The 25,861-nt window shown below is 54.9% G+C and overlaps 1 protein-coding gene across 2 annotated transcripts in view; it reads left to right on the top strand.

Moving 5' to 3' along the window:
- The window catches only part of RIMS4 (regulating synaptic membrane exocytosis 4), a 57,928-nt gene extending 33,916 nt beyond the window's left edge, over positions 1-24,012 (top strand). Inside the window, exons 2-6 of one of the 2 annotated variants that reach the window (XM_032838577.1) lie at positions 4,794-4,935; positions 18,750-18,862; positions 19,102-19,203; positions 19,700-19,839; positions 22,327-24,012. In XM_032838577.1, coding sequence (XP_032694468.1) covers positions 4,794-4,935; positions 18,750-18,862; positions 19,102-19,203; positions 19,700-19,839; positions 22,327-22,545 — 716 coding nt within the window. In that variant the 3' untranslated portion in view covers positions 22,546-24,012. The remainder of the gene's footprint in view (positions 1-4,793; positions 4,936-18,749; positions 18,863-19,101; positions 19,204-19,699; positions 19,840-22,326) is intronic. The other variant, XM_032838578.1, reaches the window with a different exon arrangement.
- The last annotated feature ends 1,849 nt before the right edge of the window (positions 24,013-25,861 follow it).

The following is a 25,861-nucleotide window of genomic DNA, read 5'->3' on the forward strand; positions in this document are numbered from 1 at the left end:
GAGAACCCAAGGACTGCATGGCGAGGGCCTCATGTATAGGGATGGAGACAGTGGTCAGAGGGACCGGAGGAGATTCATAAAATTTACTGTCAGGGAAGCCAAAGGAGAAATCTGAGGTGACTTTATTCAAAGACTACAGTAATCAGTAGCATGCATTAGTCCCCCTCCCACTGGCCCCCCAGTGGCACTGTCACTCCATTTTGTACTTGGTCTTCAAAGCACTTACAGCACTTGTGTTTAATTGTGCGATCATCTGTTCAGGGTCCACCTCCCCCTCTGAACTGTGAGCCCCGTGGAGGCAGGGACCATGCCACTCATACTGTCCTATCTCCAGCATGAGGCACGGTGTTCAGCACACAGTGGTGTTGGTACCCCAAGTTGTTGCTGTTCACACTCTGTACCACCACCCTACCCCCACCGTGCAAATTGTGAGAAGAGGGATACTTAGGACCCTGTGGGAGAAAATTCAAGCTGCTCAGTTCAAGTTTTGGGTACAGCAAGTTGTGAGTGGGTGGCCAAAAGTGGGTCATCCAAACTCCCATTTATTTGTACATTACAGTAGCCAGCTACAGTTGGTGCCCAAAGCCTATAGGACTCAAACTCCAAACCTTTCCAGTGAGGCACTGTGATAACCGGGAACAACGTAGCTTCTCCTTTGCTCCCCTTGCCCATCCCTTTGGAGAGCAGGCCCTTGCCCATGCCCCCTCTCATTATGCACCAGCTCTTTTTATCACCACATTCATGAAGGGAACAGTGTTCCCATTGTGATGCTGGAACCCACCAGTGCAAAGATTTTTGAACTTCGACCTCCTTAGGGTGCCAGTCAAGGCAGGTGTCTTAAGTCAGGTTTCCCCAAAAAGTACCCTGAGATGAGATTCATTGACGGAAGTGTCCCCACAGGAGACTGGGGAAGCAGGAAGCACACGTGGTGTGGGGTCAGGCAGATCCCACAGAGGGCAGCTTCAGCCCCTTGCCCCCCACTGGGTTCCTCTGGAGCCTATGTAATGCCTCAGAGTTGTTCTGACTTGAGGCATAGGACCTGAATTGAGGGTTCGTTCTCCTGTTCCATTTAGGCTTTGACTAGGGGGATCACATGTTATAAACCTCCAGGCACTTCTGCTTCTGTCTAGCTGGGGGCAGTGTGGGCTTAGTAGCCCCAAGGAAGACTGAGAAACAAATGAAAATTTGGCAGGTAGATGGCTTTCAGGAGCCAGTTGGGGGAGGGGGTCACAGGAGTGGGAAAAAGGGAGATCTGTGAGGTCTGGGTGGAGCGTCAGCACTGTCTGCTACAACGGGTCAAGCCTAGGTCTTTTCCTGGGACCTGATGGACCAAAAGCAGAGGCTGAAGCACCTCTCTGTCTTCCGTCCACGTGCACTTTATCAGTGGAAACCAGCCCTTGGAAGCACATTTCACATCTTCGTGAAGTCTTCCCACTGGACCAGAAGGCACTCAGTAGACGGGCGCTGCGAGAATTGGAAGCACCCCAGTTCAGGAGCGGGGGGCTGAGGCGAGGCCCTGTCCTTGGTCCCGAGCAGCCGCTGGAGACTGGCTCAGGAAGCTGTGTGAATGGAATGGAAGCCACACTGCCCAAAATGGCAACATGTGGTTGTCTGTGCTCAGAAGGAGTTTGCTGTTTGAAGGGGGTGGTGGAAGAAGCGGAGCCTTGAGCAGACTTAAAGGAGGAGTGGAAAGAACCAGAAGAGAGAGAGGTGGCAGATCCAAGGCCCAGAGAGGACAAATGGGAGGATGAGTTCCTGGTGCAGGTGGGAGGAGGTGGGATGAGGAGAACAGGTGGTGGATCAGCCTTGGCCAGGAGAAGGGTTACCCCCTCCTCTGAGAGAGCAGGGGAGGGTCGAGGGGCGTGTCAAAAGGTCTGAGGATGGTGCAGGTTGGGAAGTGAGAAGGAGCAAGTCACAGAGACACATCGTTTCAGCCAAGTGGGGGAAAGGTCATTGGATGGGGTGACGGGGTGACGGGCTGGGGAGAGAAAGCATTGGCACAGTCACTTTGGGGACCTTGACTGAGTCATCGAGAGATGGCCAATGGAGGATGAGATGGCTGAGGGTGGATGGCAGAACTTGGTGTGGTTGGGCACCAGATTGGGGACACCCACGGTGGGGAAGGTGGCAAATTGAGGGAAATGGAAGATGGTTGGTGTGAGCAAATTTGGAGAGTATTGAGAGGTCTTACTCCGCAGTCACCGTGGCTACTTCCTGTTTCGCACCTACTACGTGCCGGGCTGTGTGGCAGATGTCCAGCAGCTCCATGGGGTCGGTGCTACCTGACTTGCCCAAGGTCTGGCCACCAGTGGTTGCAGAGCTGGGACTCTGTTCCTGCCCCGACTGATTGCAACACCAGCCTCACCTGAGGCCCATATAGGGTACTTGGCTGTGAAATGCGTTGGTGCTGAAGAATGCCACACAGATGTGAAGCACACCTTTCCAGAGCGCCTCCTTAGCCCCCATGGGGACTGAGTTGCGTCATGCTTTGGTTATCCCTCTTCCAGGAGAAATGTTTCAGACCCTAGTGGGTGGGGACAGACCAGCGTGAGTGTCCAGAACACGGCTCTGCAGGGAAGTAGAAAGCCCAGGCAGGTGTCTGCAGCCTGCCGGGTGCTGTACCCCCGATGTGGGGGGAGTGAGGTTTGTCCCTGGACAGTATGTCTGCACTGTGTGTGTGTGAGTGAGCTGCTGAGTGAGCATGTGTGTGGTTCTGGGTCTTACTCTGTCTTAGCACCTGCTACACACAGAGGAGCATAGAAGTGGTTGGGTGGATCGCAGATACAGCTTAGGGAAAGAGCAAATGGTAGGATGAAGGGAAGCTCAGAGACGGGGACACACGTGTTCCCCCACGTGTCCAGAAACACCCAGGTGACACACACACAGAAATGCACAGTGTCAGTTTCTCTCTGTGCTTTCTTGAGTGGGTTGGCGTATACTTCTTATGGCTGTGCATCTGTGTGTATGACTGGCACATACCCCGTTAGCCTTAGAAGCACAGCATGATGGAGACTCACGGAAACGCGCAAATACCAATGCTCAGACATACATTAGTGTGCTCTGTGTCTTTGCATGTGTATTCCTGCACGTGTGTGTGCTACCATGTATTTTTCTGAGTGTGTGGACATCTGTGTGCCTGAATAATGCAGATACATGTGGGAGACAAACGTGGGCACACACACTGAGAAACACAGTGTATGTGTGAGTGTGAGTGTGTGTGTGTGTGTGTGTGTGTGTGTGAAAGTCAGGGAGAGAAGGGAGGAGAAGGCCAGTGGGAGGTGTCCTGGTCTCGCTCTGCCTCCTGGCATGCAGCCCCAGGGCCCTTACCTCTTGCTGAGCAGGATGGTGGGATTTGGATGACACTGCTTCTCTCCAGCGGGTTGACCAGCCAGCACTGAGGAAGCCCCTGAGGTTTATGAGCTCGTCCCAGCCTTTGTCAAGACCTGGGGAAGCTCTCCCTAAAGACCTAGCCCCACCTCTAGTGCACCCGCAGTCCCGCCAGGTGCCGGGGATATAAAACCCACCCTGATAAACCGGGCTGTGGAGCATGGAGCAGAGAGACCCTCCTGGCTCAATTCCTGGTGCCAACACCCCCCCCCCCTCGCTTTCTGGCTCTATGGGTGTGGACAAGTGGCTTAGCCTCTGTGTCTTGTGTCCTTGATGCTTAAGTGGGAGAACAGACTCATCTCTCTCATGTGGGAGTTGAAGAGTAAGACCACTCTCAAGGCAGGCAGTTGTCCAGCAGTTATTAACTGAGCACGTGCTGTGGCTGGACCCTCTTCTTAGCCCTGGGGCTTCAACGGTCAACAAAGCAGAGTACCATGTCCTGAGTTCACCTGCTCTGGGGAGGAAGCTGGTCAGTAACCCAGTAATGCACAGACATGTCTGGGGTAGTATTGGGAAGAAAGCCAGAGCAGGGAGACAGGACAGGGGCTAGGTGGCAGGGGCTAGAGAATGGCAAGGAAGGTCATCTGAGATGACATTTGATTACAGAAGGGAAGCTAGCAGAGGAGAGGGTATTTGAGGGGAGGGAATAGCAAGGGCAGAGGGCCATTCGTTATAAGCCTGTTGTTCTCCCATTGTACAGTTGAGGAAATAGAGGCAGAGAGAGGCTGAGTGATTTGCCCAAAGTCTCACAGCCAGTGAGAAAGAGATCCACACTTGAACCTGGGCAGGCTGGTTTCAGAGCCAGTGGTCTAAATCAGTGGTCGTCCGTCTGGGGTGACTTTCTCCCCCCACCCCCACGCCCAGGGGATATTTGGCAATGTCTGGAGACATTCTAGATGGCCACCGTGGACTGGAGGGTGCCACTAGCATCTGGTAGGTAGAGGCGGGGGATATCGATCGACCTTCCAGAATGCACAGGACGTCCCGACAGCTAAGCGTGGTTCCATCTAAACTGCTGGTTGTGCTGAGGTGGGGAAAACCTGGTCCAAATGCAGGCAAAGCGCGCAACAGAGTGTGACACAGAGTAGGTACTCAATAAAGAGCAACTGGAGAGGAGGAGGAGACAGACCTGCAGAGAGTCGCAGGGGAGAGGTGAATCCAAGGGGGGAAATGTACCTGTAAATGAATCCGTCCGTTACCGGGACTCCTGCGATTCTTCTTGTGGGGTGGGTGTGAAGGGCAAGGCCGCCCCAGGGAGGGGGCTGCAGGGGAGGCTGGTGGTAGGAGGAGGGACTGGGGGTGGGGGCCGACCCTGGGCAGGGTCCAGACACTAACCAGATGACTTGTCTCTCTGTCCCTTCCCGTACCTTGTCTCTCTCCCCATTGCTCTTGGCCTCTCCGCCTAGAAGGGGACAGCCGGAGGCTGAAGGGAGCCATCCAGAGGAGCACGGAGACCGGCCTGGCCGTGGAGATGCCCAGCCGGACGCTGCGCCAGGCCAGCCACGAGTCCATTGAGGACAGCATGAATAGCTACGGCTCCGAGGGCAAGTGAGTGTGGGGCCCGGCCCGCTGTCAGCCCTGCTGGCTCTTGTGGGCCCTTGCGGCGGAGGGGGGGGGGGCGCCAAGCCACACCGTCTGGAGCCCTGGCTCAGCCTCAGGCCTACAGAAGGGAGGCAACGAAGCACGCAAGCTCTAAGGGGGCAGCAGAGCACACTGGCCGTGTGGCCCTGGGTGAGTCCTTCTCTGCGCCTCAGTTTGCCCATCTGTCAAACCGGCTGATGCTGGCGGCCTCAGAGGGGGTGTTGTGAGGACTCAGTGGGTTTGTACTTACAGAGAGGGGAGGACAGCGTTGGCATGTGAGTGCCGAATGTCAGTGTTGAGAAATAAAGAGGGGGGTCGAGAGGGGTTTTATCGTGATGTTACTCTTTCCTCTTTACTTTCTTAGTTTCTAAAATCATGATTGGTTTTTAAAGATACAGATTCCTGCTTGATAAGGAGTTTCACACATGTCAGACCACGAAATATTAGATATGACCGTGTCCTCGCCCGTGTTCTCTCTCCCCTGAATGTACATAGCCCCCCCCTGGGTATTTGTTTCCGATACAGACTGCAGACCCCATGCCCTGAGTCCGAGCCTCTGGGAGTGGAGCTCGGAACTCCGTTTCTTAAGGGCTGCCTGAGGGAACATATTCTAGACTGAGGGTTCTCGTCTTTGCAGCAATTATGGGCTCTTTGAGAGTTTTGGGCAAGTTTTGGGCCTTTGTTCCCCTAAGAAATATGTGCACCTACACCGTAACACACACACACACAGTCATGGAGTCGCACTCATTCCCACACGCAGCGACACGCGTTCTCTCACACATACACTCACACTCATTCTTGCACACAGTTGTACAAGCATACTCTTCTCATAATTCCAGTGGGTTCCCAGATTCCCCTAGAGCCCATCCATGGATTCTTAGCAAAGAAGCTTGGCTCGCAAGTGACTTTCTCATTGTACAGATGACCAGGGCACTCAGAGAGGCTGGGGAGCTTGTCCCAGGTCACAGAGCATGTTAACATGTCTGGAACTTGAGTCCTGTGATTCCCGGTGGGGGGCTCATTCTGTGGCAGCACGTCGTTCCCTTGTCTTAGTAGACCTCAGCCAGGGTCGTGGGGGTTCTCATCACCCTCATGAGGACACTGGGGCTTGGGGAGGGTCCGGTACGGTGGACACCAGGCATGTGGCTATTGAAATATAAATTAATTTAAATGGAATGAAATGAAATATTCTGTTCCTCCACCGTGCTGGCCATGTTCCAAGCGCTCAGCAGCACGTGCCCCGTGGCTGCTGTTTGGGACAGCACGGGGATAGAGCATGTCTGCCCTCGCAGATGGTGCCATTGGACAGCACTGGCTAAGGGGCCTCTCCAGGCGCAGACACCAGGGCAGGCCCAGAGCTGGGGCGTGGCCGCCACCTTCTGCTTTTCTCCTGTTCCTGGCGCTACCTCCCAGCTGGGGGTTCCTGCTGGCTGGAAGCCTTCCCACCCCCAGCCCCTCCTAAACTGGGCATCTCCGGCCTCTGTGAATGGCCTTGCCTTGGCAGATGCCGCTGTTCCACCCACCTCCTGGGGAGGCTTTCCGGAGGGCGAGAAGAGGAGGAGGACAGGCGGAAGGGAGAGGAAGAGGAGGAGGAGGAAGGGAACAAATGTTTTCTTTAACCTGAGAAATTTGGCAAGGCAGCAGTGCTTGGAGGAAGGTATCATAGACCTCAGGGTAGCAGTGGGTCTCTGCCGAGTTCCAGAGGGTCAGGAGGTTTGGGTCCTAGTCCTGGGTCTGCCAGTGACCAGCAGGTGGCCTTGGGCACATCTCTTGGCCTCTTAAGTGTCAGGAGGCTGGGAAACATCTGGTCTGTTGGTCTCATAGGCAGCTCGGGGGGAGCGTGGTGTGGTGTGGGGATTAAGATCAGGGGATAAAACCCAGAGCCCCATTTTACGGATGGCTCCAAGAAGCCCCGTGACTTGTCCAAGGACAGCAGCATAGGAGGGCATCGTGAAGGAGAAATGAGCTGATGTCTGCACAGGACAGGTGCTTGGGAGGTGGCTCTTGTGTCATTTGTTACAATGTGCTTTAAGGGACCAGAAAGTCTGAGTTAGAGTTCAAACCTGGAGTCAGACAGGCCTGGTTCGTGCCTCATTTCTGCTTCCCAGTAGCTGTGTGACTTTGGGGAAGTTACTTCCCCTTTGTGAGCCCAGTTTCTTCATCTGTGGAAAGGGGACAGTAATAGCACACAGAGACTACTCTCAGAGTTGTTGTGTGGCTTACATGAATTAACACAGGTATGGGTGCTTAGGACGGAGGCTGGCACTAGCAGGCACTATTAGTCTGTTGTTGTTGGTTGGGATTCTTGTTGTTCCTTGTTGGTTTGCCCCTATTAGTTGGGTATTTTGCTCCTTGTGTCCAGCTGTATCTTGCTGGATACAGGGGCTGCCCCAGATGCAGCTGTGTCTGTAAAGGACTTAGCACAGAGCAAGCACGGCCTTGATGTTGGCTGTGACATTTAGGATTGTCAGAAGGTTTGGGTGGCTATCTTGAGCCCAGCTGAGAAAGGATCGGGTGGGTTGGAGGGTACCGGCTCCAGCAGAGGGGAGAGTCTTGATGGAGCCCAGCCAGGCTCCACCACTCCACCTAACACCGGGGTAAGGAAGGGGTATAGAAAGGACAGGGGCACGTGGAGCTGTGGCCGGCCTCCTCCTTGTTCTGGAGGTATTTTGGGTACTGGTGGGACCCAGATGTCAGGCTCTGAAATAGGAAGGGGTGTGACTGTCCTCCCCTTGGGCTCCTGCCAGCCCAGCTGAGGCTTACTCCGAGCCAGTGGGCTGGAGCAGCCCCCATGAGCCCACAGCCCCTGGCGCTGCTGGACCTGTCTGCCTGTGCCCTGGCTCACTGGCGTGTATATTCCTGCAAGTGGGCGCAGGGGTTTTTCTTTCAGCAAATGCGACTGAGTGCCTACGGTGTGCTAGATGGTTGGGCTGGACACCTGGGAGGCCCTGCCTGGCACTGACCAAGCAACTCGCAGTGAGTTAAGAGCTTCCAAGGACAGGCGTAGAGAACATTGGAAACCCTGCATCCTCACCAGGTCTCTGGGCTAGGAATGGGGTGTGTATGGGTTGGGCCACTCTGTCACTGAAGCTCCTTGGGCTCCAGGCTGCATGGTGGTAGCTGGCAGTGACGTCAGCCTTTGCTGTTCCCAGTGTGGCCCCCAGTCCAGCATCAGCAGCATCCTCTGGGAGCTGGTTAGAAATGCAGGGTCTCCGGCTCCACCCCAGACCTCCTGAATTGGAAGCTGAAGCTTTACAAGCTCTCCTGGGGGCTTGTGTGCACGTGGAGGCTGAGAGGCCCTGGCAGTGGGAGTCATGTTCTAGAGCTGTCCCTTACCGGGCACTTGCTCTGGGCAGACACTGTGCGAAGTGCTTTTATATATGTTGGCCCATTTAATCCTCACAACAGCCTGATGACGCCAAGACTGCAAATGTCCCCATTTTACGGATGAGGACACAGAAGCCAAAAGAGGTTAATTAACATGCCCAAGGTCACTCATCCAGTAAGTGGCTTCAGATGCCAGGCTTCAAATCTGGGCCTTGAAATCTGCCCTTAATCTTTACACTTGACTCTTTTCCTTCATTTAATGGTTGCATTCATCAGGATTTCGGGAGGCGGACACTTCAGGGTGGTGTGGTGGCTCAGGGAGTCCCTTCAGCTTTTCCCTCCCGAGATCTCAGCAGGTTGGACCGACCCTGGTCTGTCTTCTGGGGCTGGGGAGGGGCTTTCCTTCCCAGACCCCCTTTCTGCCCGGTGGAAAATTGGAGTTCTCTCTGTTAAGGATGGAAGGGAACAGCTCTGGGTTCGGGAGAGCCGAGCTCCGCACCCCCCTTCCAGCAGTCCCATCTCCCCCAGATAAAGGTCGGGGGTTCAAGCCCCCTGAGAAAGGACCACGAACAGCGCCTTCCCACACACCCCCCTGAACCTGAGCTGCTCCCTCGGTGACTGCTACAGTTTGGGTTCCCCAGAACCAAACCCGAGAAGTGGATTTGAGTGCGAGTCATTCACTTGGAGATGATTCCAGAAAACCACTGTGGAGGAGCATGTGTGAGGTGCCGAGCAGAGCAGGCATCCAGAAACATGGGCTTTAAGAATCGAGCTGCCACTGTAGGCTAGAGCTTGATCCTTCCAGGATCTCTGGGAGCCAGGTGGAACACGCACCTGAGTGCTGTCCCCCGGTGTTGGGGGAGCCGAAGTAGTCACAGTTGACCCTCCTTCTTAGGGATTGGTGGCTGCTTTCTGGGGACTCTGCTACCCTCCCTGCAGCACAGTGCTTGCTAGATGCAGGAGGGGTACAGGGACTGGCAGTGAGAGTCCGAGAGAGTCTGTGAGCACGGATGAGGGGAGGGTCTGGAGGGGGGATGGTGGGGAAGGAGCAAACAGCGCCACTGGCTCCTCCTGGCCGCCCAAACCAGAAACCTGGGGTTCTCCCAGGCGGCTTCCCCTCTCACTTTCCATTTCCATATCCAGCCCCCCGTTGGGCTCTTCCAGTTTATTCCTAACTATCTTTGACTCATCCATTTCTCTCCCTCCCACCCCCCTGGTGAGGCCCCTCATCACTCTTGCCTGCATGCTCGCAAGTCTCCCTTTTGGTGGAGACTCAGCAGTCTGTCACTCAGCATTTACTTCTGCTGATCCCTGCCATCCTCCCCCAGGCCCCGACCATGTGCCCCCTGCTCCAGCGCCCTGAACGTCTTGCACTTCCCTCCGTCTCCCCTGCCGGTCTTCGCTTCGGCCTTCGCTTCCTCTACCTGGCACTGCCTTTCCCACCTCTCCTCCCTCTCCACCCTCTGACTCATTCCTCCTCCAGATCTCAGCTCAGAACTGGCACATAGGCTTCATCTCCGGCACCGGCTCCAGCTAACTGATAGTGGCTGCCTGGAATGCTGTGCAGAGAAGGATTCTGGAGCCTTGTCCAGCCTTGGCAGGAGTGTGGAGGTTGATTAGTAATGTCTGCCCTGGGAGTGGGCAGAGGATGGGGAACGGCAAGGTCAGCCATTCCTCTGGCTTCATCAGCAGCTTCCACGGTCTGTTCTGCCTCCCACGGCACCCTCCACTGGTCGTTAATGGTCACGGGTATATCTAGTTCAGTGCTGCCCAGCCTAGGACCCGGCCTACAGGTGATATTTTGCAAATTTTGATGGATAATGGGTAGGGGCTATGAGCAGAAGCACCCCCACATTCCACTCCTTCCTGCCCTTCCTTAACCTCCATCACACAGAATCACAGCCTCAGCATCTTCTCTGGGTCCCAGAAGCTCTGGAAGCCAGCTCCCAAAGCCTCGTCCTCCTTCCCTCTGTCCCTTGTTGTCCTGAGGCGTCTGGGTCACTGACATCCAGCTCCTTGGGCATCTGGGTCACTGTGCCCACAGCCCTGGAAAGCAGGGTGTGGGAGCTGGTGCGTGGCCACCTCACCTGGGCTCAGGGTCATGTTTTTGCCAAGTCTATGTTTCCCTAGTCACCAAAGGCCCCAGGGGTCCGGCGGGTGGCTGGGACCCCCTTTCCTTTGCCCACCTCTGCTCTGTAACGGTTTGTGCCTGAAGGATGGACCGGGACTGGCTGGGGCTGTGAGCTAGGAGACACGGGGGTTTGTTTTGTTGTGTTTTGTAAACATTAGTATTTATGGCACATTTGGCTGTGCCAGATTGAGTTCTCAGAAGTTCATCTTGCTTAGTACTTAAAACAGCACCGAAGGGCACCCTGTCATTTATTCCTGCCTCACCAAAACGGAAACCCGGATTCAGAGAGGTGAAGAATGTATCTCCACAGCTACAAGCGGGGGTGGGGGTGGCATGGGGGGCCGGGCTCCCAATCCAGGCCTGCCTGACCCACCCGGAGCCCAGACTGCAGACCCTGGGGCTTGGCTCTGGGCAAGGGGACGCTCTCCCTGGGGCGTGTAGACACATCAGAGCAGAGTGGTTAAACAGATGCACTCTGGAGCCAGACTGCCAGTGTCTAGCAGAGTGATCTTGGGGTTATGTAACATTTCTATGCCTTGGTTTCCCATTCTGTTATTTATTGGATAAATAAAAAAGTCAAATCCCTGGCATCAGGCCCGCGAGCCACACTCATGTGCTTGGGGGCAGGTGTGGAAACATCTGGGTGCTTGAGAAGCTGGAGTTGGGATTGTGGATTCTGTGTCTCCTGGCACACAGCCAATTCTGCAACACCGCTTGTTTTGAAAACATGCATTTGTTCCAACACAGTTGAAGTATTAGGGAATAGTTTGAGCACGATACAGATTTTGCTTTTGCTCAGGTGTGTTTCATTCTGAGAAACACGAGGGGAACGCTGAAAACAGCACCCACGTGGGAGCACCCCATACAGCCCTCCAGCCGCTCCCTGCTCCCGCGGCTCCTGCCCCCTGCCCCCTGCACACTGGGCCTTACAGCTCTCTTCCCCGTCTCAGACAGCCCTCCTCCGCCACTTCACAACAGCTCGTGGGCTGCGATCCTTCTGACACTCATTTCCACAAGCAAACTTTAAGGTCATTGCCTCGGTAAAGCACCACGTTTATTGTAGTCTGTATGTATTTCTTAACCATTTAATGTGTTTAAAGACTGTTTTTACTATGTTCCTGTTGTGTGTGTGCGTGTGTGTGTACATGATACTGACATAGTGTTTGGCTGTTGTGCCCCTAACCCTGTTTTCCCCAAAAGCTCCGTGATTTCTTCTGGGAGGATTTTGCCCTGCAGAGTGATTTTTAGGAATGTCTAGTTTGCATGATAGCAAATGAGTGTAGTGGAGGCTCTGCGGGTCTGTGGGAGGGCAGATGGATGGGAGGAAACATGGGGGCAGACAGTGAATGGGAGAACAGCAAACCCGTAAACCACTAAAACCTTTCAGAGCCACATAACCTATAATCACCACGAGGGCTGTGCAGCCTTTTAATTTCGGATGCAGTTGACATAGGTGATCCATGCGGAAAAGAGAAGAGTCAACCCCAAGTAACCCAGTTAGTTCTTTAACTGTCGAGAGCACAGAAAATCCAAACAGAGCTCCGGCCAAATGGAGCTCAAAGGTTAATAATAAAAGACAAATGGGTTTCAGTTCTGCAAACAAAACTAACAAGATTTGAAATGCAGGAAATCTTATTTCACCATTAACACAAAATAAAAGGCCAGCGGCCCATGGGTTGTAATCCTGTTTCAGGCCTGTGCCTCTACCCATGTGGCTGGTGTGTGTCCTGGGGGGGAACCAGCTGCTGCGGTCCTCCTCCATTTTCCCCCCATCCATCCTCCCCTCCCCACCCCCCCCCCCACAACACACACACCTCCTCAGAGCCTGGCCTTGGTCTTAGGCATCCAGATGCTGCAATTCCAAACAGGTCTGGAGTCAGAAGTGCCATGAAAGTACCATGGCAAGGGAGAAGAGGTCCTCCCAGGGCAGATAGCAGAGGCCACATTCATTCACCTGGCATATATCGTGTGCTGGGGCCCGTGCCGAGTACCTTGCCTGTGCCTTCTCGCTGACTCTCCCCACAACCCAGTAAAGTGATCACAGCTTATCCCCCTTGCATCCATGAGGAAACAGCAGCTCAGAGTGGTTACAAAACTTACCCCAGGTTGCACAGCACTGGAATCCAAGGTCTGTTTCAGGCCAGACTCCAGTCTCAGCCACTGTATTTTCCCAGTTTGGGACCAGCTGAAGGGTTTGACAGAGAACATTTTTTTTTTAAGATTTTATTTATTTATTTGACAGAGATCACAAGTAGGCAGAGAAGCAGGCAGAGAGAGGGTGGGGGAAGCAGGCTCCCCGCTGAGCAGAGAGCCCGACGTGGGGCTCGATCCCAGGACCCCGGGATCATGACCTGAGCCAAAGGCAGAGCCACCCAGGTGCCCCTGGCCGAGAACATTTATTGAGTTCCTACTACATACAAGACATGGTTCAAGAACTGGCATGTGTATGGTATTTAATTCAGCAGACTCTCTTCTATCCCTTTGCGAAGGGACCCTATGAGCAGAGATTTTTGAAACTTTTAAAGCTGATACAGCACAGGCACCCATGGGTGGCATCACTGCACACTGTCCAAGAGGGAGGTGGGAGTGGTCTTGTGTGCACATGAGACAATTTAAGCACAGAGATGCCAGCAGCTTGCCAGAGATCACAGAGCAAGCAGGCAGCCAGTGACTAGAACCAGCTTGGACTTTTGTCCTCTGCCTTTTGTCTTACTCCAGGGAAGATCCCGAGGTGAAGTGAGATCTCTGATACAGTCGACCCTCAGGCCAGCCCGAACCTGCCACTATCCCTTCTTCCTTCCTCCAACCCCATGGAGGATGTGATAACCCATTCAGGGCTTCTGGGGCATCTGCCTGGTTCCTTGGCAGCCAGTGAGGCACCCTGGGATGGGAAATCAGGCAGCCGCCCAGATATTATAAACAATTACTGCTAATTACCAGGCCTGCCAGTTCCCCATTGTCTGCTCACGATCCCACCAGGAACCGAGGAGCAGACAATGGTGATGTTGGAGGGAACTTTCAATTTCAGTCTGCAGAAGCCTCGCTCTGCCTGGGAGGCTGGGCCTTTTGGTGACTTGGAACTCAAGAGGCACCACTATTTCTTGGGCTTCTGGAGCCCAGACTCTCCTTACAAAGGGAGCCTGGAACCCACAGATGGCCGGGAGCACGGGGTGAGAGAGAGACAGGGCCGAGGAGGAAGGCCCATGTCACCAGTCGTGACAGTCTAGGTCTTAGCTTTGATGTTAATTAAGGATCTTTGCAAGAATAATAGATACACATTTCTATCCCTCGATATTTAAGTTGTTTCCCCCAGACTCTCTCTGTGAGACTGTTGCATAATTGCTGAGATAATAGATTCAGAAGCCGGACTGCTTGGATTCAGCACTCCTCTGCCTGTCTTGGTTTGGCCCTCTCTCGGGTGTGCCAGGAACATATGCTTCTCTTGGGCTTGGAGGGACACACAGCCTGAGTGACAGGTTCACGTGACGACACCACACAGCCATTTCTGCAAAGCATCATGCCCTTTTCTTAGCTCCGCCCAAGAGGAAGGATGGGCACAAGTCTCCTCTGCTTTCAGATGCCTCAGGCCTGTGTGGGGGTCCCCAATGGGTCTCAGCAGCACCAGCCCCGTCCAGGGACCCAGGCCTTCCCTGAGGACCCTCCAGCATCCCTGCTCTCCCCTCCTCCCTGACTTCCGCTGCTCCCTGGGGCTGGGGAGTTGCCCTGTATCTGGGGACAGGACAGCCTGGTTTTTGCACGTATCCCCCTACGTCTATTTCTTCTTGGATTTGCAACTCAAAGGCCAAGAATCTGACCGGCTTGTTCATTGCCTTCTACTGGTTCATCACTTATCTGAGACTGTTGCCTGAATGGAAGAGGGCGGCAGGGATGGTAGGAGATCACGAGAAGGAAAAATAGGCTACAGTGTCAAATTATCATTCTGCCATCGAGCCTGCCAATAACTTGAGTAGAGAGAGAAGTTCCTGGCACGCCACTCAGGTGCCCCCCATGGGTGAGAGAGCAGCATGAGCAGCGAGGCCTGGGGGGCTGGTTCGGGGCTCTTGGGGAGGGCCGCGCACAGGGCTCCGTCCTCATGACTTTCAGTCTCTGGGATTCTCTTTTCTTGTTTCCTGGGGAGTTTTTGTGTGAGCTTGGGTCAGGTGTCTAAGCCGTGGATCCGTCAGCTCTGCCGGAGAGGAGGGGAGGGGGCCCTGTATTTAAGTAAAGCCAGTTACCGTAACCGGCCTCTTTAATCGATGACTGAATGACAGCACCCGTTTCTGGTTCATGTCAATTTCAGGGCAGGTGTTTCTGGTCGTTGGGCCCAGGCTCCCTTTTTCTTGTGGCCTCACCATCATTAGGGTCCCTGATGGGGGAGGAGAGAAGGTATATGAGGTTCCGAATTGTGGTAAAATACACAAGATACCAACATCGTAACAGTTTTTCTCATTGAAGTAGAGATGACACAGTGTTACATTGGTTTCAGACATACAACATAGCGATGGGACAACTCCGCCTGGGACTTATGGTTCCATAGCTGGAAACCTGAGCCACCCCCTCCCCTTCACCCATCATTATACCTTTTTTTTTTTTTTTTTTTAAAGAGAGGAGGGGTTTTGGGGAGAGGCAGAGGGAGAGGATCTTAAGCAGGCTCCTCGCCCAGCACAGGGCTCAGTCTCATGACCCTGAGACCATGACCTGAGCCAAAATCAGGAGTCAGACACTTCACTGGCTAAGCCACCCAGGTGCTCCCGTCATAACGATTTTTAAGTGTGTTGGTTCGGTGGCATTAAGTAGTCACATTGTGCGACCATCACCACCGTCCACCTCCAGAACTCTTCATCTTGTTAAAGTGAACTCTGTCCCCAGAAAACCTGAACTCTTTATTTTTCCCTCCCGCCCACCAGCCCCAAGCCCCTGGCAACCGTCCTTCAGTCTCTGAATTTGACTGCTCGAATATAGCCTACCAGTGGAAACATCTAGTGTTTACCCTTTTGCGACTGACTTATTTTGTTTAGCATGACATCTTCAAGACTCATCATTACAAATTTTACACATTTGTAAAATGTGTCACAATGTCTTTCCTTGTTCAGGCTGAATAATAGTGCGTCGTATGTATAGACCCTTTGTCCTCTGATGGACACTTGGGTTGTCTCCACCTTCTGGCTAGTGCAGATGATGCTTCCATGAACAAGGGTGTACAAATGTGTCTCAGACACCCTGCCTTCAATTTCCTTGGCATACGCCCAGAAGTGGAATTGCTGGATCATATGGTAATTCTATTTTTAATTTTTTGAGGAACTGCCATCCTGTTTTACAGAGCGGTTGTACCATTTTACATTCCCACCAACAGTGCAAAGGATTCTGATTTCCCCACATCCTTGCCAACACTTGTTATTTTGTTTTCTTAATTTTATTTTGTTTTTGATAGTAGCCATTTCAATGGGTGTGAGATGGCATCCTGTGAGCCCTGGCAGGTTTGGTTTTGTTTTGTTTTGTCTCTATAATGCCAGTGCCTGACTTCGGCTCTGACTGCTGAGGCGTTCATTTCAAAGAGGCAAACAAATTTGTCAGCCACACAGAGCCGGGCCACCTCCTCCACGGTTGAGGCTCTTTTGTTTTAGAGATCTTGACTGATTTCGGTAGCTGACCATTTGGGCCACTTGTCTTTTCTCTTCCCGTGCTTTAAATTGCTGCTCTTATGTTTTAAATTCACCACTAAAGAGTGAGCCCTGAACCCCTAGGCGCCCACCCTGGACCCGCACAAAAGCAGAACCCCTGGTCTGTGCGCTCTCTCATGACCACGCTGTGTAGTCCCAGGTGTGCTGTGCAGTTTCCCAGGTCTTGTAGGTAATAAGCCTTTATTTCTCCAAAGTTCCCTGGTGATTGTTGCTTACAACAACAAAGATCCCTGGTGATTGAGGTATCTTGCCATCTTAGTAAGAACCACAAGGGTCGGTCCAGTCCTCACACTGGTTTGGAGAGGGGGGAGGTCTGTGGCAGGTACGCGGGGGCCCAGGTGAGTGCTCCAGACATTTCTAGCCTAGGGCGTTACTGTCCTTAGGCTGAGACTGGCACAACGGACGGCATGGGGATGGGCCTGGAAGGGGCCTGTACCCCTTCAGCTCACAGGGGCCACACTTGGTTACAAGTCTGGGAGACAGACTGAAATGTCTCTCCTAAAGGAAGAGATGAGGCGAGCCTTCACCACACTCAGAAAGGCATACCGGGCTTCTGGGAGCTCACCCCACATACTGGGACCAGTCCTAGACTAGGGGAGGGTGTTGTATGCCGTGGCAGCTGCCTGAAAGGTGTCTTCCACAGGCTGACTCGGGTTCTAACTCTGCCTCTCCACCCTCTTACTGTGTGACCGTAGACAAGTGGCTTTCCCTCGCTGAACCCCAGCGTCCTTGATGTTAGCTCAATAAAATCATGCCTGTTTCCCTAGAACCACTGCAGAAGTCACACCAGAGGGTATGGCCCATGAGGACAGGAATTGATAAGCCCTGGAGCCCTGAGGGGTGCTGGCACATAGTAAGCCCTCAGGACTGGGGTACCCAGCCTGAAGTAGGTGGGCCGGGGACTGGGTGTGTCTCAGTATATTGTCCTCTTTGGTCATTTCTTCAGCAGCAACACATTTCCCCCAGCAAAATGGTGGGTTCCTAGTGTACAGGGTCTTGTCTCAGGAAAGGCACCGGTGGTTCAGAAGCAGGAGGGGGCACGTGTGTGGAGTGCATCCCCAAGCCCCACCTTCCTTGGAAGCTCTTGGAAGCTCGTCTTGCTCCTTCAGGTTGAGATCCCAGCAGGTTTCCGGAGAGGGGAAGCTTTGGTTGGTGGGGGTGGGGGGTGCTCTCGGGCAGTGAACCAAGCGTTCTCTGCCCCCGAGGCCCCAAAGCAGTTTCCTCCTCCTGCTCAGGGACCTCCCTGGCTGCTGCTGGGCAACCTGCCACACCATAGGCACTTGTTAAAAGTCCACTAGTGTTCTTGGGACCTGCCCAGGTGGAAAGTCACCAGGGCTTGGCCTTGAAAGTGTTATATTCAAGTGCTAACTCCCTGGGAGCTCTGTGGCTTTAGGCGGAGCAGGACTTCCTCCTCTTCATCTGAATAGTGATGGTAAATCTGAGCCACCAACCTCTTGGAGTTGGAGTGAGGGTCAGATGAGGAAGTGGGCTGCCAGTGCTTTGCTCCTAAAGATAACAGTACTCATCTCATTTAATACAACAGACCTAGGAAATGGGAACATTATTATTCCCATTTCAGAAATAAGAGAGAAAAACTATAATTAAAATGGGCTGAAGCAAAATAATAATAATTTGTAATAATAATAGTTGTTATTGACTTATGTAACCAGAAAAGAGATGAAGTATCTTGCTTCAGGTAGAGCTTGACCCAGGAGCTCACGCAAGGCCTTCTGCCTATCTGATGGCTTCCTCCTTTGGGTTCCAGATGGTAGCGAGATGGCTCCAGTCTTCTGTCTGAGGTTCGAGTCTGGTGGGAAAAGTGAGCTTCTTACTCCCCACAGTTCACGGGAAGCTTCCTAACTAGATTCCTATGGCCTGAATTGGGCCATGCACAGCTCTCTGAGCCAGCACTGGCCAAGGGAAGGAATGTACTGATGGCCAGGCTGAGCTCACACCTGGGCCCTGGGGCCTGCTCTGCTCTGTTCCATGGGAATTGGTGCCTTGGGTGGGGGGGCTCTTCAAAGAAGATTTGAGGTCTCATTCCCAACAGAAAGGGCAGTGGCCTTTGGGCAGCCCCATAACAGCAACAAATACAGGCCGCTGAGGCTGAGCCACGGGTCCTTTGCATCTCAAATTATCAGGTGCAGACAGGTCTGCTGGGGCTCTTGTTAAAAGGCAGACTGATTCAGCAGGTAGTGGTGGAGTGGGGTGCAGATCTGTTCCTGATTAGCTCCTGGGCACTGCTGCTGGTCCCTGCACCACACAGTGAGCATCATGGCGCTAAGCCACGGGAGCCTGGCACTGACAGCATCACCTCCCACGCGTCTTACAACCACCCCAAGAGGCAGGTATCATCAGACCCATTTCACGGAGGTGGAGCCTGAGGCTTGGTGAGGGGAGGTGAGGGGATGGTACAGGACACAGAAGCTAAGAACTAGAGTTTTGAAGTTGACACGGAGATGTTAGGACCATGAACATGGAAGGAGGGAGAGATAGAATAGAGGTCTGCCCACGGCCGGGCGGTGGATATGGGCAGAATCCCTGGGGACTGAGAGGAGCTCTGGAGGTGAGTGCCTGAGTCATCAGAGCCCCCAGTCAGAGCTGGGGAACATTTGGTTTTGTCGCCTCCTTCCTTCTCACAGCCTTAACTACGGGGGCGTGTGCCTGGCGTCTGACGCGCAGTTCAGCGACTTCCTTGGAAGCATGGGGCCGGCGCAGTTTGTGGGCCGCCAGACCCTGGCCACTACGCCCATGGGTGAGTGCCCCGAGACCTGTTCCAGGTCTTTCCCCTACTCCCTCTACCTTGGCTGCATCTACTGAGCACCCAGCTTAGAGCCCGGTCCCACCTGCCAGGCCCTCAAGCAGTCGGAGTTGTTTCTGGTCTTGTTTTGGCTGGGAGCAGGGGAAGGGGGTTTCATCTCTAGAGAGGAGGGGCTGAACCCTTGGGCAAGCTTCTAAGTTACTTCCAGTCGCTTTGCTTGGGGCCTCTTGCAGGGGATGTGGAGATCGGCTTGCAGGAGCGGAATGGCCAGCTCGAAGTGGACATCATCCAGGCTCGGGGACTGACGGCCAAGCCAGGCTCCAAGACACTGCCAGGTGTGAGGACTGCCCTTCTTTCTGCAAGGCAGGGGTGGACGTCGGGGAGGAGTTCCTGAAGAGTATTTGGGTCGAGAAGAGAGAAAATTGGGCCCAACTACAAGGGGACCCCTTTGTCCCAACTCCATGACTCACATGGGACTAGTGGTTTAGGGTTGGTTCTGAGGACACACCTGAGATTGTCAGTTGACCTTATTGGTTTCCTCCACTGGTTTGAGCTTCTGGAGGACAGCCTTGGCACAGTCAGGCTGAGCAGATGTGTCCGTGATGAGTGTGGAAGCTGGGGAAGGGGTGAGCAAATCAGGGACTGAGAGAAGGAAGAGGTCAGTGCAGGCAACTGCCCAACGCAGGCTGCACCCACCCCTGTGGCTACCTACCCAAACCTCAGAGCGGGGCAGTCTGACCCCCAGCAGTGACTAGGCAGCATCCCTCTGCTGTGCCATGGGCCCACCGTTTGGGGCCCAATTGGAAGTTACCTCCTGGCCTCTGTCCTCAGCGGCCTACATCAAGGCCTACCTGCTGGAGAATGGCGTCTGCATTGCCAAGAAGAAGACCAAAGTTGCTCGCAAGTCACTGGACCCGCTGTATAACCAGGTGCTGCTGTTTCCTGAGAGCCCCCAGGGCAAAGTCCTGCAGGTGAGGGGCCCTGGGGCAGGGGTGTGTGCGAAGTTCCTGAGGGAGGGGGGAGCGCTCCTGGGAGGAGGGGAGGGCCTGGTGGGGGGCGGGGGCAGCTGGAGGGAGTGGAGCCCTGTGGTTGGTCTGAGCGCCACAGTACAGCTTGGAGCAGGTTCCTTTCTGAGCCTCAGCCGCTTCCTCTGTAAGATGGTGGGGGGAGGGTGGGGGGCTGCCTGTGTTACCTCCGGGGAACATCACTGTGACAGTTGACGTGTGTACTTTGTGCAAGAGAAGTGTAAGTCTGGCCTATAGGGAGCATGCTGCGTGGCTGCTGCCATCGTTCTTGTTGTTCACGTCAACACGGCCGGCTCTGGAAGCCAGGGCTTGGCCTGGAGCACAGAGATCATCCGCTGGGAGGCGGTGAGGGGCCAGAGAAGTGAGCCGTCTCCTGGTCGTTAGGAGGTCCTCGGGCTGACTCGGATGAGGAATTGGAAGTAACCGCCCATCACGGGTGTCAGCAGGGCCCAGGTCGGACGCCTGTGGGAACCATGTGTCCACCGTCTCAGGACCGCCGCTTGGGCACCTCAAGCTGCTGCCTCCCTGCCTGCTTCTAACCGGGGCAGGCAGAGCAAACGAGGGCAGGCCCGGGGCGCTCCAAGTGGCCAAGGCAGTGGGACTTCTGCCCAACTGGGAAGCCCAGGGCCTGTCTGGGGCAGAATTTTTCAACGTGAGGGTTAAGACCCATCCGTTGAGCGGAGAAATCCGTGTAGTGGCTCTCAACACGTTTGTTTGCTTGTTTGTTTAATGGGCTGGACTGAGAAAGGAAACATTTATTGTTCTTCGGGAGACAAGTGGTCGCTGGTGAGGCACTTGCTTCCTTTGGGAATCCCGTGTCTGCACCCCGTGACGCTGTGAAGCTCTTACTGTATGTCCCTGTCAGAAAAGCTTGGGGAAAGTCTTCCAGCCTAGAGGCATGTAAATACAACGTCAAACCCCAGAAGACCACCCAGGGGCCACATCTGGTCCTCTAGAGGAAGCTTGTGCCTTCTGGCCTGGGTGTCTTCAGAGAAGCCCCGGAGAGCACCCTGCCTGGGATGTGGAGGGCGCGGGGCAACAGACAGCCTAAGGGGTCCTTGCTGTGGAGCGCTCTGACCGCCACCAGAGAAGGACAGACCCACCGGCACCATACTCGAGGTCCAAATGCTAGTTGTGGTAGTGTGCGAGGGCTGCCGTGGCAAAGTGCCACCGGCTGGGTGGCTCACATAATAGAAATTTCTCACGGTTCTGGAGCTAGGAGCCCAAGACCAAGGTATTTGGTTTCTTCCAAGACCTCTCTCTTTGGCCTGCAGACGGCCACCTTCCCTCTGTGGGTCCTCGCGTGGTCTTTTTGCTCTGCACACGTGCACCCCTGTGGCCTCTCCATGTGTCCTGATCTCTTACAACTCCAGTGGGACTGGATTAGGGTCACCCTAATGGCCTCATTTGAATATAAGGCCCTGTCTCCAAATCACGGTCGCAATCTGGGGGCTAGGGCTTTAACATGAATTTGGGGGGAACACAGCTGAGCCCACAACTCCAGTTTAAAATGAATCCCTGCATGCACTAGAGGTGGGCTCCTGCTCAGCTGCTTCTCCCAGTTGAAACAACTGAAACGAGCGTTTTTGTGGGGTTGTTGGGAAGATGGCCTCTAAGGCCAGTATCACCTTGGGGCAGTCCGACCCCGCGCCTCGTGGCGTGGGTTCACACGGTTCTCATCTCCCCTCCCGTGTGCTAGAGGAGCTGCTAAGAGTTCACAGGGAACTTTCACATCCGCTCCTCTGATCCTTACCCGCGAGGTAAACTGGGGGTGATTTCATTTAGAAACCAGACCTCAGAGACCCCGGGATGTTAGATGCCTTGCCCGAACCATTAAGCCAGGACTGGGATCGGGACCTACGTGTGTCTGAGCCTGGAAGCCGTGCGTGCGTTCCCACAGGCTCTATGGGGCCGCTGAGCCGGCCCACCTTCAGAGAGGGCACGGGACCTGAGCACAGGAACCCCCCAGCTGGCTGCCCCAAGACAGTGTAAACCACACAGCAGGGAAGGCACTGCAGAAAGGAGGCTGTTGGACACAGGGAAGGGCATCGTCAGCCACTTATAAAAACTTTGTTTCACGTGGGGGGTTTCCAAGGATCTGGAAGCAGAGTGCCTGGTGGGGGTTGTATCGGGGACCAGGCAGGGGACTCCCCATGTAGGGTCAACCCTCAAGGCTTGGCATTCAAGGTGGAGGAGGGTGCGGAAGGTGGAGTGGAGAGGGCTGGATGGGAGGCAGGGAGGCAGGAAGCCAGTCGTCCAGGCTAACAGTAACGGTGGCACCAGAGCCAGGAAAACGCAGTCAGGCTTGAGCCATTTTAAGACGGTAACATCCCCAGGACTCAGAGGTGCAGGCGTGGGGGTGACCTGGAGTCTGGTTCTGGGCCTGTTAGCAGCCCCGGCAGGGTCTGACCCACGGTGTCTCTTGCCCCGCAGGTGATCGTGTGGGGAAACTATGGGCGGATGGAGCGGAAGCAGTTCATGGGTGTGGCCCGTGTGCTACTGGAGGAGCTGGACTTGACCACCCTAGCCGTGGGCTGGTACAAGCTCTTCCCCACCTCCTCCATGGTGGACCCGGCTGCGGGGCCTCTGCTCCGGCAGGCGTCCCAGTTGTCCCTCGAGAGCACCGTGGGGCCCTGTGGCGAGCGATCTTAGGGCCGGGGTGGGAGGGGCTCCCCGACAAGGCCTGGAGAACGCCCAGCCCCAACCTGGGACCCCAGGCCCAGGGGCACATTGAACAGAGGAGGATGGGGTTCTCCCCCACAGTGGGGAAGCAGAATGGGGAAACCTGCCCCCCAGGGCCCCTCCTCACCCACTCTTTGCCTCCTATCCCCTGAGACCTTCCCTCTCCCAACGGGATTGGCTGCACTTTTGACTTGGCCGGTTCTTGCCCTGGTGGATGTGGCTGCAATCCGGAGAAAGGAGAGACTGAGGTGGCAGAGCAAACCATCCTCCTGTCCCAGACACTGTCCGACTGCTCCCCCTTTTCGCCTCCTCAGAAGCTCGCTGCCCGGAGCCAAGTCCAGAACCCAGCGGCCATCTCCATGGTGCCAATTACCAGCAAGTGTCTTTCCTGCGGCACCGGGTTCAGGCAGCTACTCCTGCCCCAAAGCCGATGGGGCAGGCTTGCAAGGATCCGGAGCCAGCTCCGGGGGGCCCAGAGCCTCCTGCTTGATGAGGAGCTTGGCCTCCCTCCGCCTGCCGGTGGAAGGAGCTTTGCCGCAGCCTGTCTGAGTCCATCTGTCTGTCCCTTCCTGCCTGCCCCTCTTCCGGTGGCTCTAGGAATTGGGGTCCAGCAGGGACCAAAGGAAAGGAGGCAGTGCCCTGGGCCTGGCACAGACCCCCAAAGTGCCCTGCTCCGTGGGACTGCAACAAGCTCGTTTGAAAATGGTGGACTGGAAAGAACTGGGTCATCTGCGTTTTGGTGAAGGTCTGCGGGACCCTGATTTTTGAGAACCCCAAATCCAGAGAGCTCACTGCCTCTGAATTTTGGAGATGCTGGATTGGAGAGGGAGTCCGAGTAAAGCCGGGATTGGGACTGGTGGTGCCAAGGCAAGGGTTTCTCAAATAGGAGAATCCCTCCTCGTTGGATGAGGTCAAAGGTCTTCTTGTCTACTCCTCTGCCTCCAGGCTAGGGGTTTGGGGAGGCAACAGAGCTTCCCTATTTTAGTCTTTTTAAACAAACCATCCTATACTAAGGGCAGAACCCACTGCCCTGGCCTCAACTACCTTGGCTCATGAGTGTAAGAATTGGGAGATTCCTTCTCAAGCAGGCCTGGGTAGCTGCCTTCCTGGCCCGGCCCTCCCCGAGGCCTACGGAAGCCCTTTTGCATGCTGGGAGGACACAGGCTGGCCCCTCTATAGAAGCACATTTCTGCCACCTCCCCCTGGGAGGCACCCAGCAGCCCACCACCCCTCATTACCCAGTCCCTGCTGTGTAGGGCGTAGTCCAAGTTAGCTGGGTAGACTTAGTGTTCCAGGCCCCAGGGCCTGTTCTTAGCTTGCATATAGTCCTTACAGAGCTCCAGGACAGGGGTGGAGAGGAGACGGCGGTCTCCCTGCTGGTCTGGGTCTGGGCCTGGGCCTGGAGCCTGGGTCGTGGGAGGCCAGCCAGCCATTCTTCCCCTTCCCTCCCCCCACCCCCAGGGTTGTAGCTGGAGCTGCCCCTTCTACTCAGATGTTCTGATGTATTATCCTTGATACAGGTTTTATTTGTGAAGCACTCCTGAGGGTTGTGGGCCTCGGTGGAAGGGTCTGGGCTCCGTTGGACGGACCAGGTCGTCTTCCACCCGGAGGCCCAGCTGTGTTCAGTCCCACCTTCTCCTTGGCCTCACTCTAGGCTGTGGACCAGGCGATTTCTTCCACCCGGAACCTCTTCCCTCCCCTCCCCGCCCTCCCCTCCTCTCTCTGCCCGTTTAAGCCCTGGGGAGCCTTTAACGTTCTGGAAGAGTTATCTTGCCTCCATGGAGCTTCCCATGCTGCACTGGGAAGGGGAGACGGAGATGCCCCTTTCTTTTCTGGATGAGCTCTCCGGAGCTTCCTGGGATTGTGCTGGGTGGAATCCCAAGGCTGGGGCAAGAGGCCTCCAGGGCCCTGGAGGGCTTCCCATCTGAGGCCCGGAATCAGCCCCTCCCCTGTTTTTTTTTTTTTTAACCAGTGTGATTTCTCCGCTGTTCGTTTATTACTCACCATTTGGAATATTTTGAGCCAGGAGAGCGCCTTCTCTCTCCAGCCGTCACTGCTCGGGTTGTTCAGGGGTAGTTTTTCAAAGACGGGGCAGAGCCTGGCTGTCCCACATAGAGGGCGAGGGGGCTCGGTGCCGCCCCACCCCCCACCCGGCCAGAGCCTACCCTCCGGGGTCTGCACAGCCTTTATAAAGAGAGAACGCGCTCCAAAGCAATAACAACATCTGGGGGTGGTCACCGAGGGCCCCCCTCACTGACTTTCTTGTTTGTTCTGTGAAATCTCAGTTCACCTTCGGGTGGGGTGGGGTGGGGCTGGAGCCCTGTTTCTTTGTCTAATTGTTGTGAGCACGTGCCCTGCTTCCAAGGGGCTCTGACCATTTGGTGCGGGAACCACTGTCTGTCCTCACCAAGAGATGGGGTTTTGGGGGAGGGGGTGACGGTTCTCAGTGTTAGCTTGTCCCCACTGCTGCCTGACCCTTGGCGCACTCACACTCCACCTGGAGAGGAGCAGAGACGGGGCCCCTTAGAAGTTTGGGAGCCGCATGCTAGGGGCTGATTCTTTTCTCAATCACTGGGCCAAAAGTCACACGCAGGGGTACTGTGGGAGGATGTCTCCATTTCCCTTTGCCAGAATCTGCTTTTCATACAGATGGGAAAGGGCCTTTGGGACCATTAGTGAAGTCCATTTTACAGAGGAGGACTGAGGCCAGGCGAGGCCTGCCTCTGGGATCACCTGGGAATTCAATGACACCCCCTAGCCTGGGTCTCCTCCAACCCCAGGCTGAGCTGGAGCCAGAGTGGGACCAAGTGAGGCCGCCATTTCACACAACACTTCCTCCTCCCTTCTCTCTGTAGAACCTCTCAGTGGCCCAGAAAAGATGGGCACCCTGTAGCCCCTCTGAGAGGTGAGGCAATTAAAGCCTGGAATCAGGAAGTGACTTGCCCAAGACCCCTCAACAAATGATCCATGGGGACAGAACAGGGGCTCTGTCCTGCTTCGCTCCTTCCTGGGACCTGAAGCCACTGACCAGGCAGGTCTGCCATGATAAGTATTTGTGGTCTTTAAGTCCTGGGCCACCCAGCCCTGCCTGGTTCCATCTCCGAGGACCCGGGTTTGGGGGAGAGAGTTGCCATAGAGACTTAGCTCTCCTGGGGTCTGGTCCAGCTGACTTCGGGTACACGGATCTGGTCTAAGCCTCGGAGTCTGTCTGGGCAGAGGCTCCCGCTGCAGGAGGGGCCATAGCCCCATAGGACCAACCTGAGGGATGTGAGAAGCACCACTTCCT

The sequence above is a fragment of the Lontra canadensis genome, unplaced genomic scaffold (genome assembly GCF_010015895.1).
Source record: "Lontra canadensis isolate GAN:19392208 unplaced genomic scaffold, GSC_riverotter_1.0 scaffold105, whole genome shotgun sequence".
NCBI classification, from domain to species: domain Eukaryota; kingdom Metazoa; phylum Chordata; class Mammalia; order Carnivora; family Mustelidae; genus Lontra; species Lontra canadensis.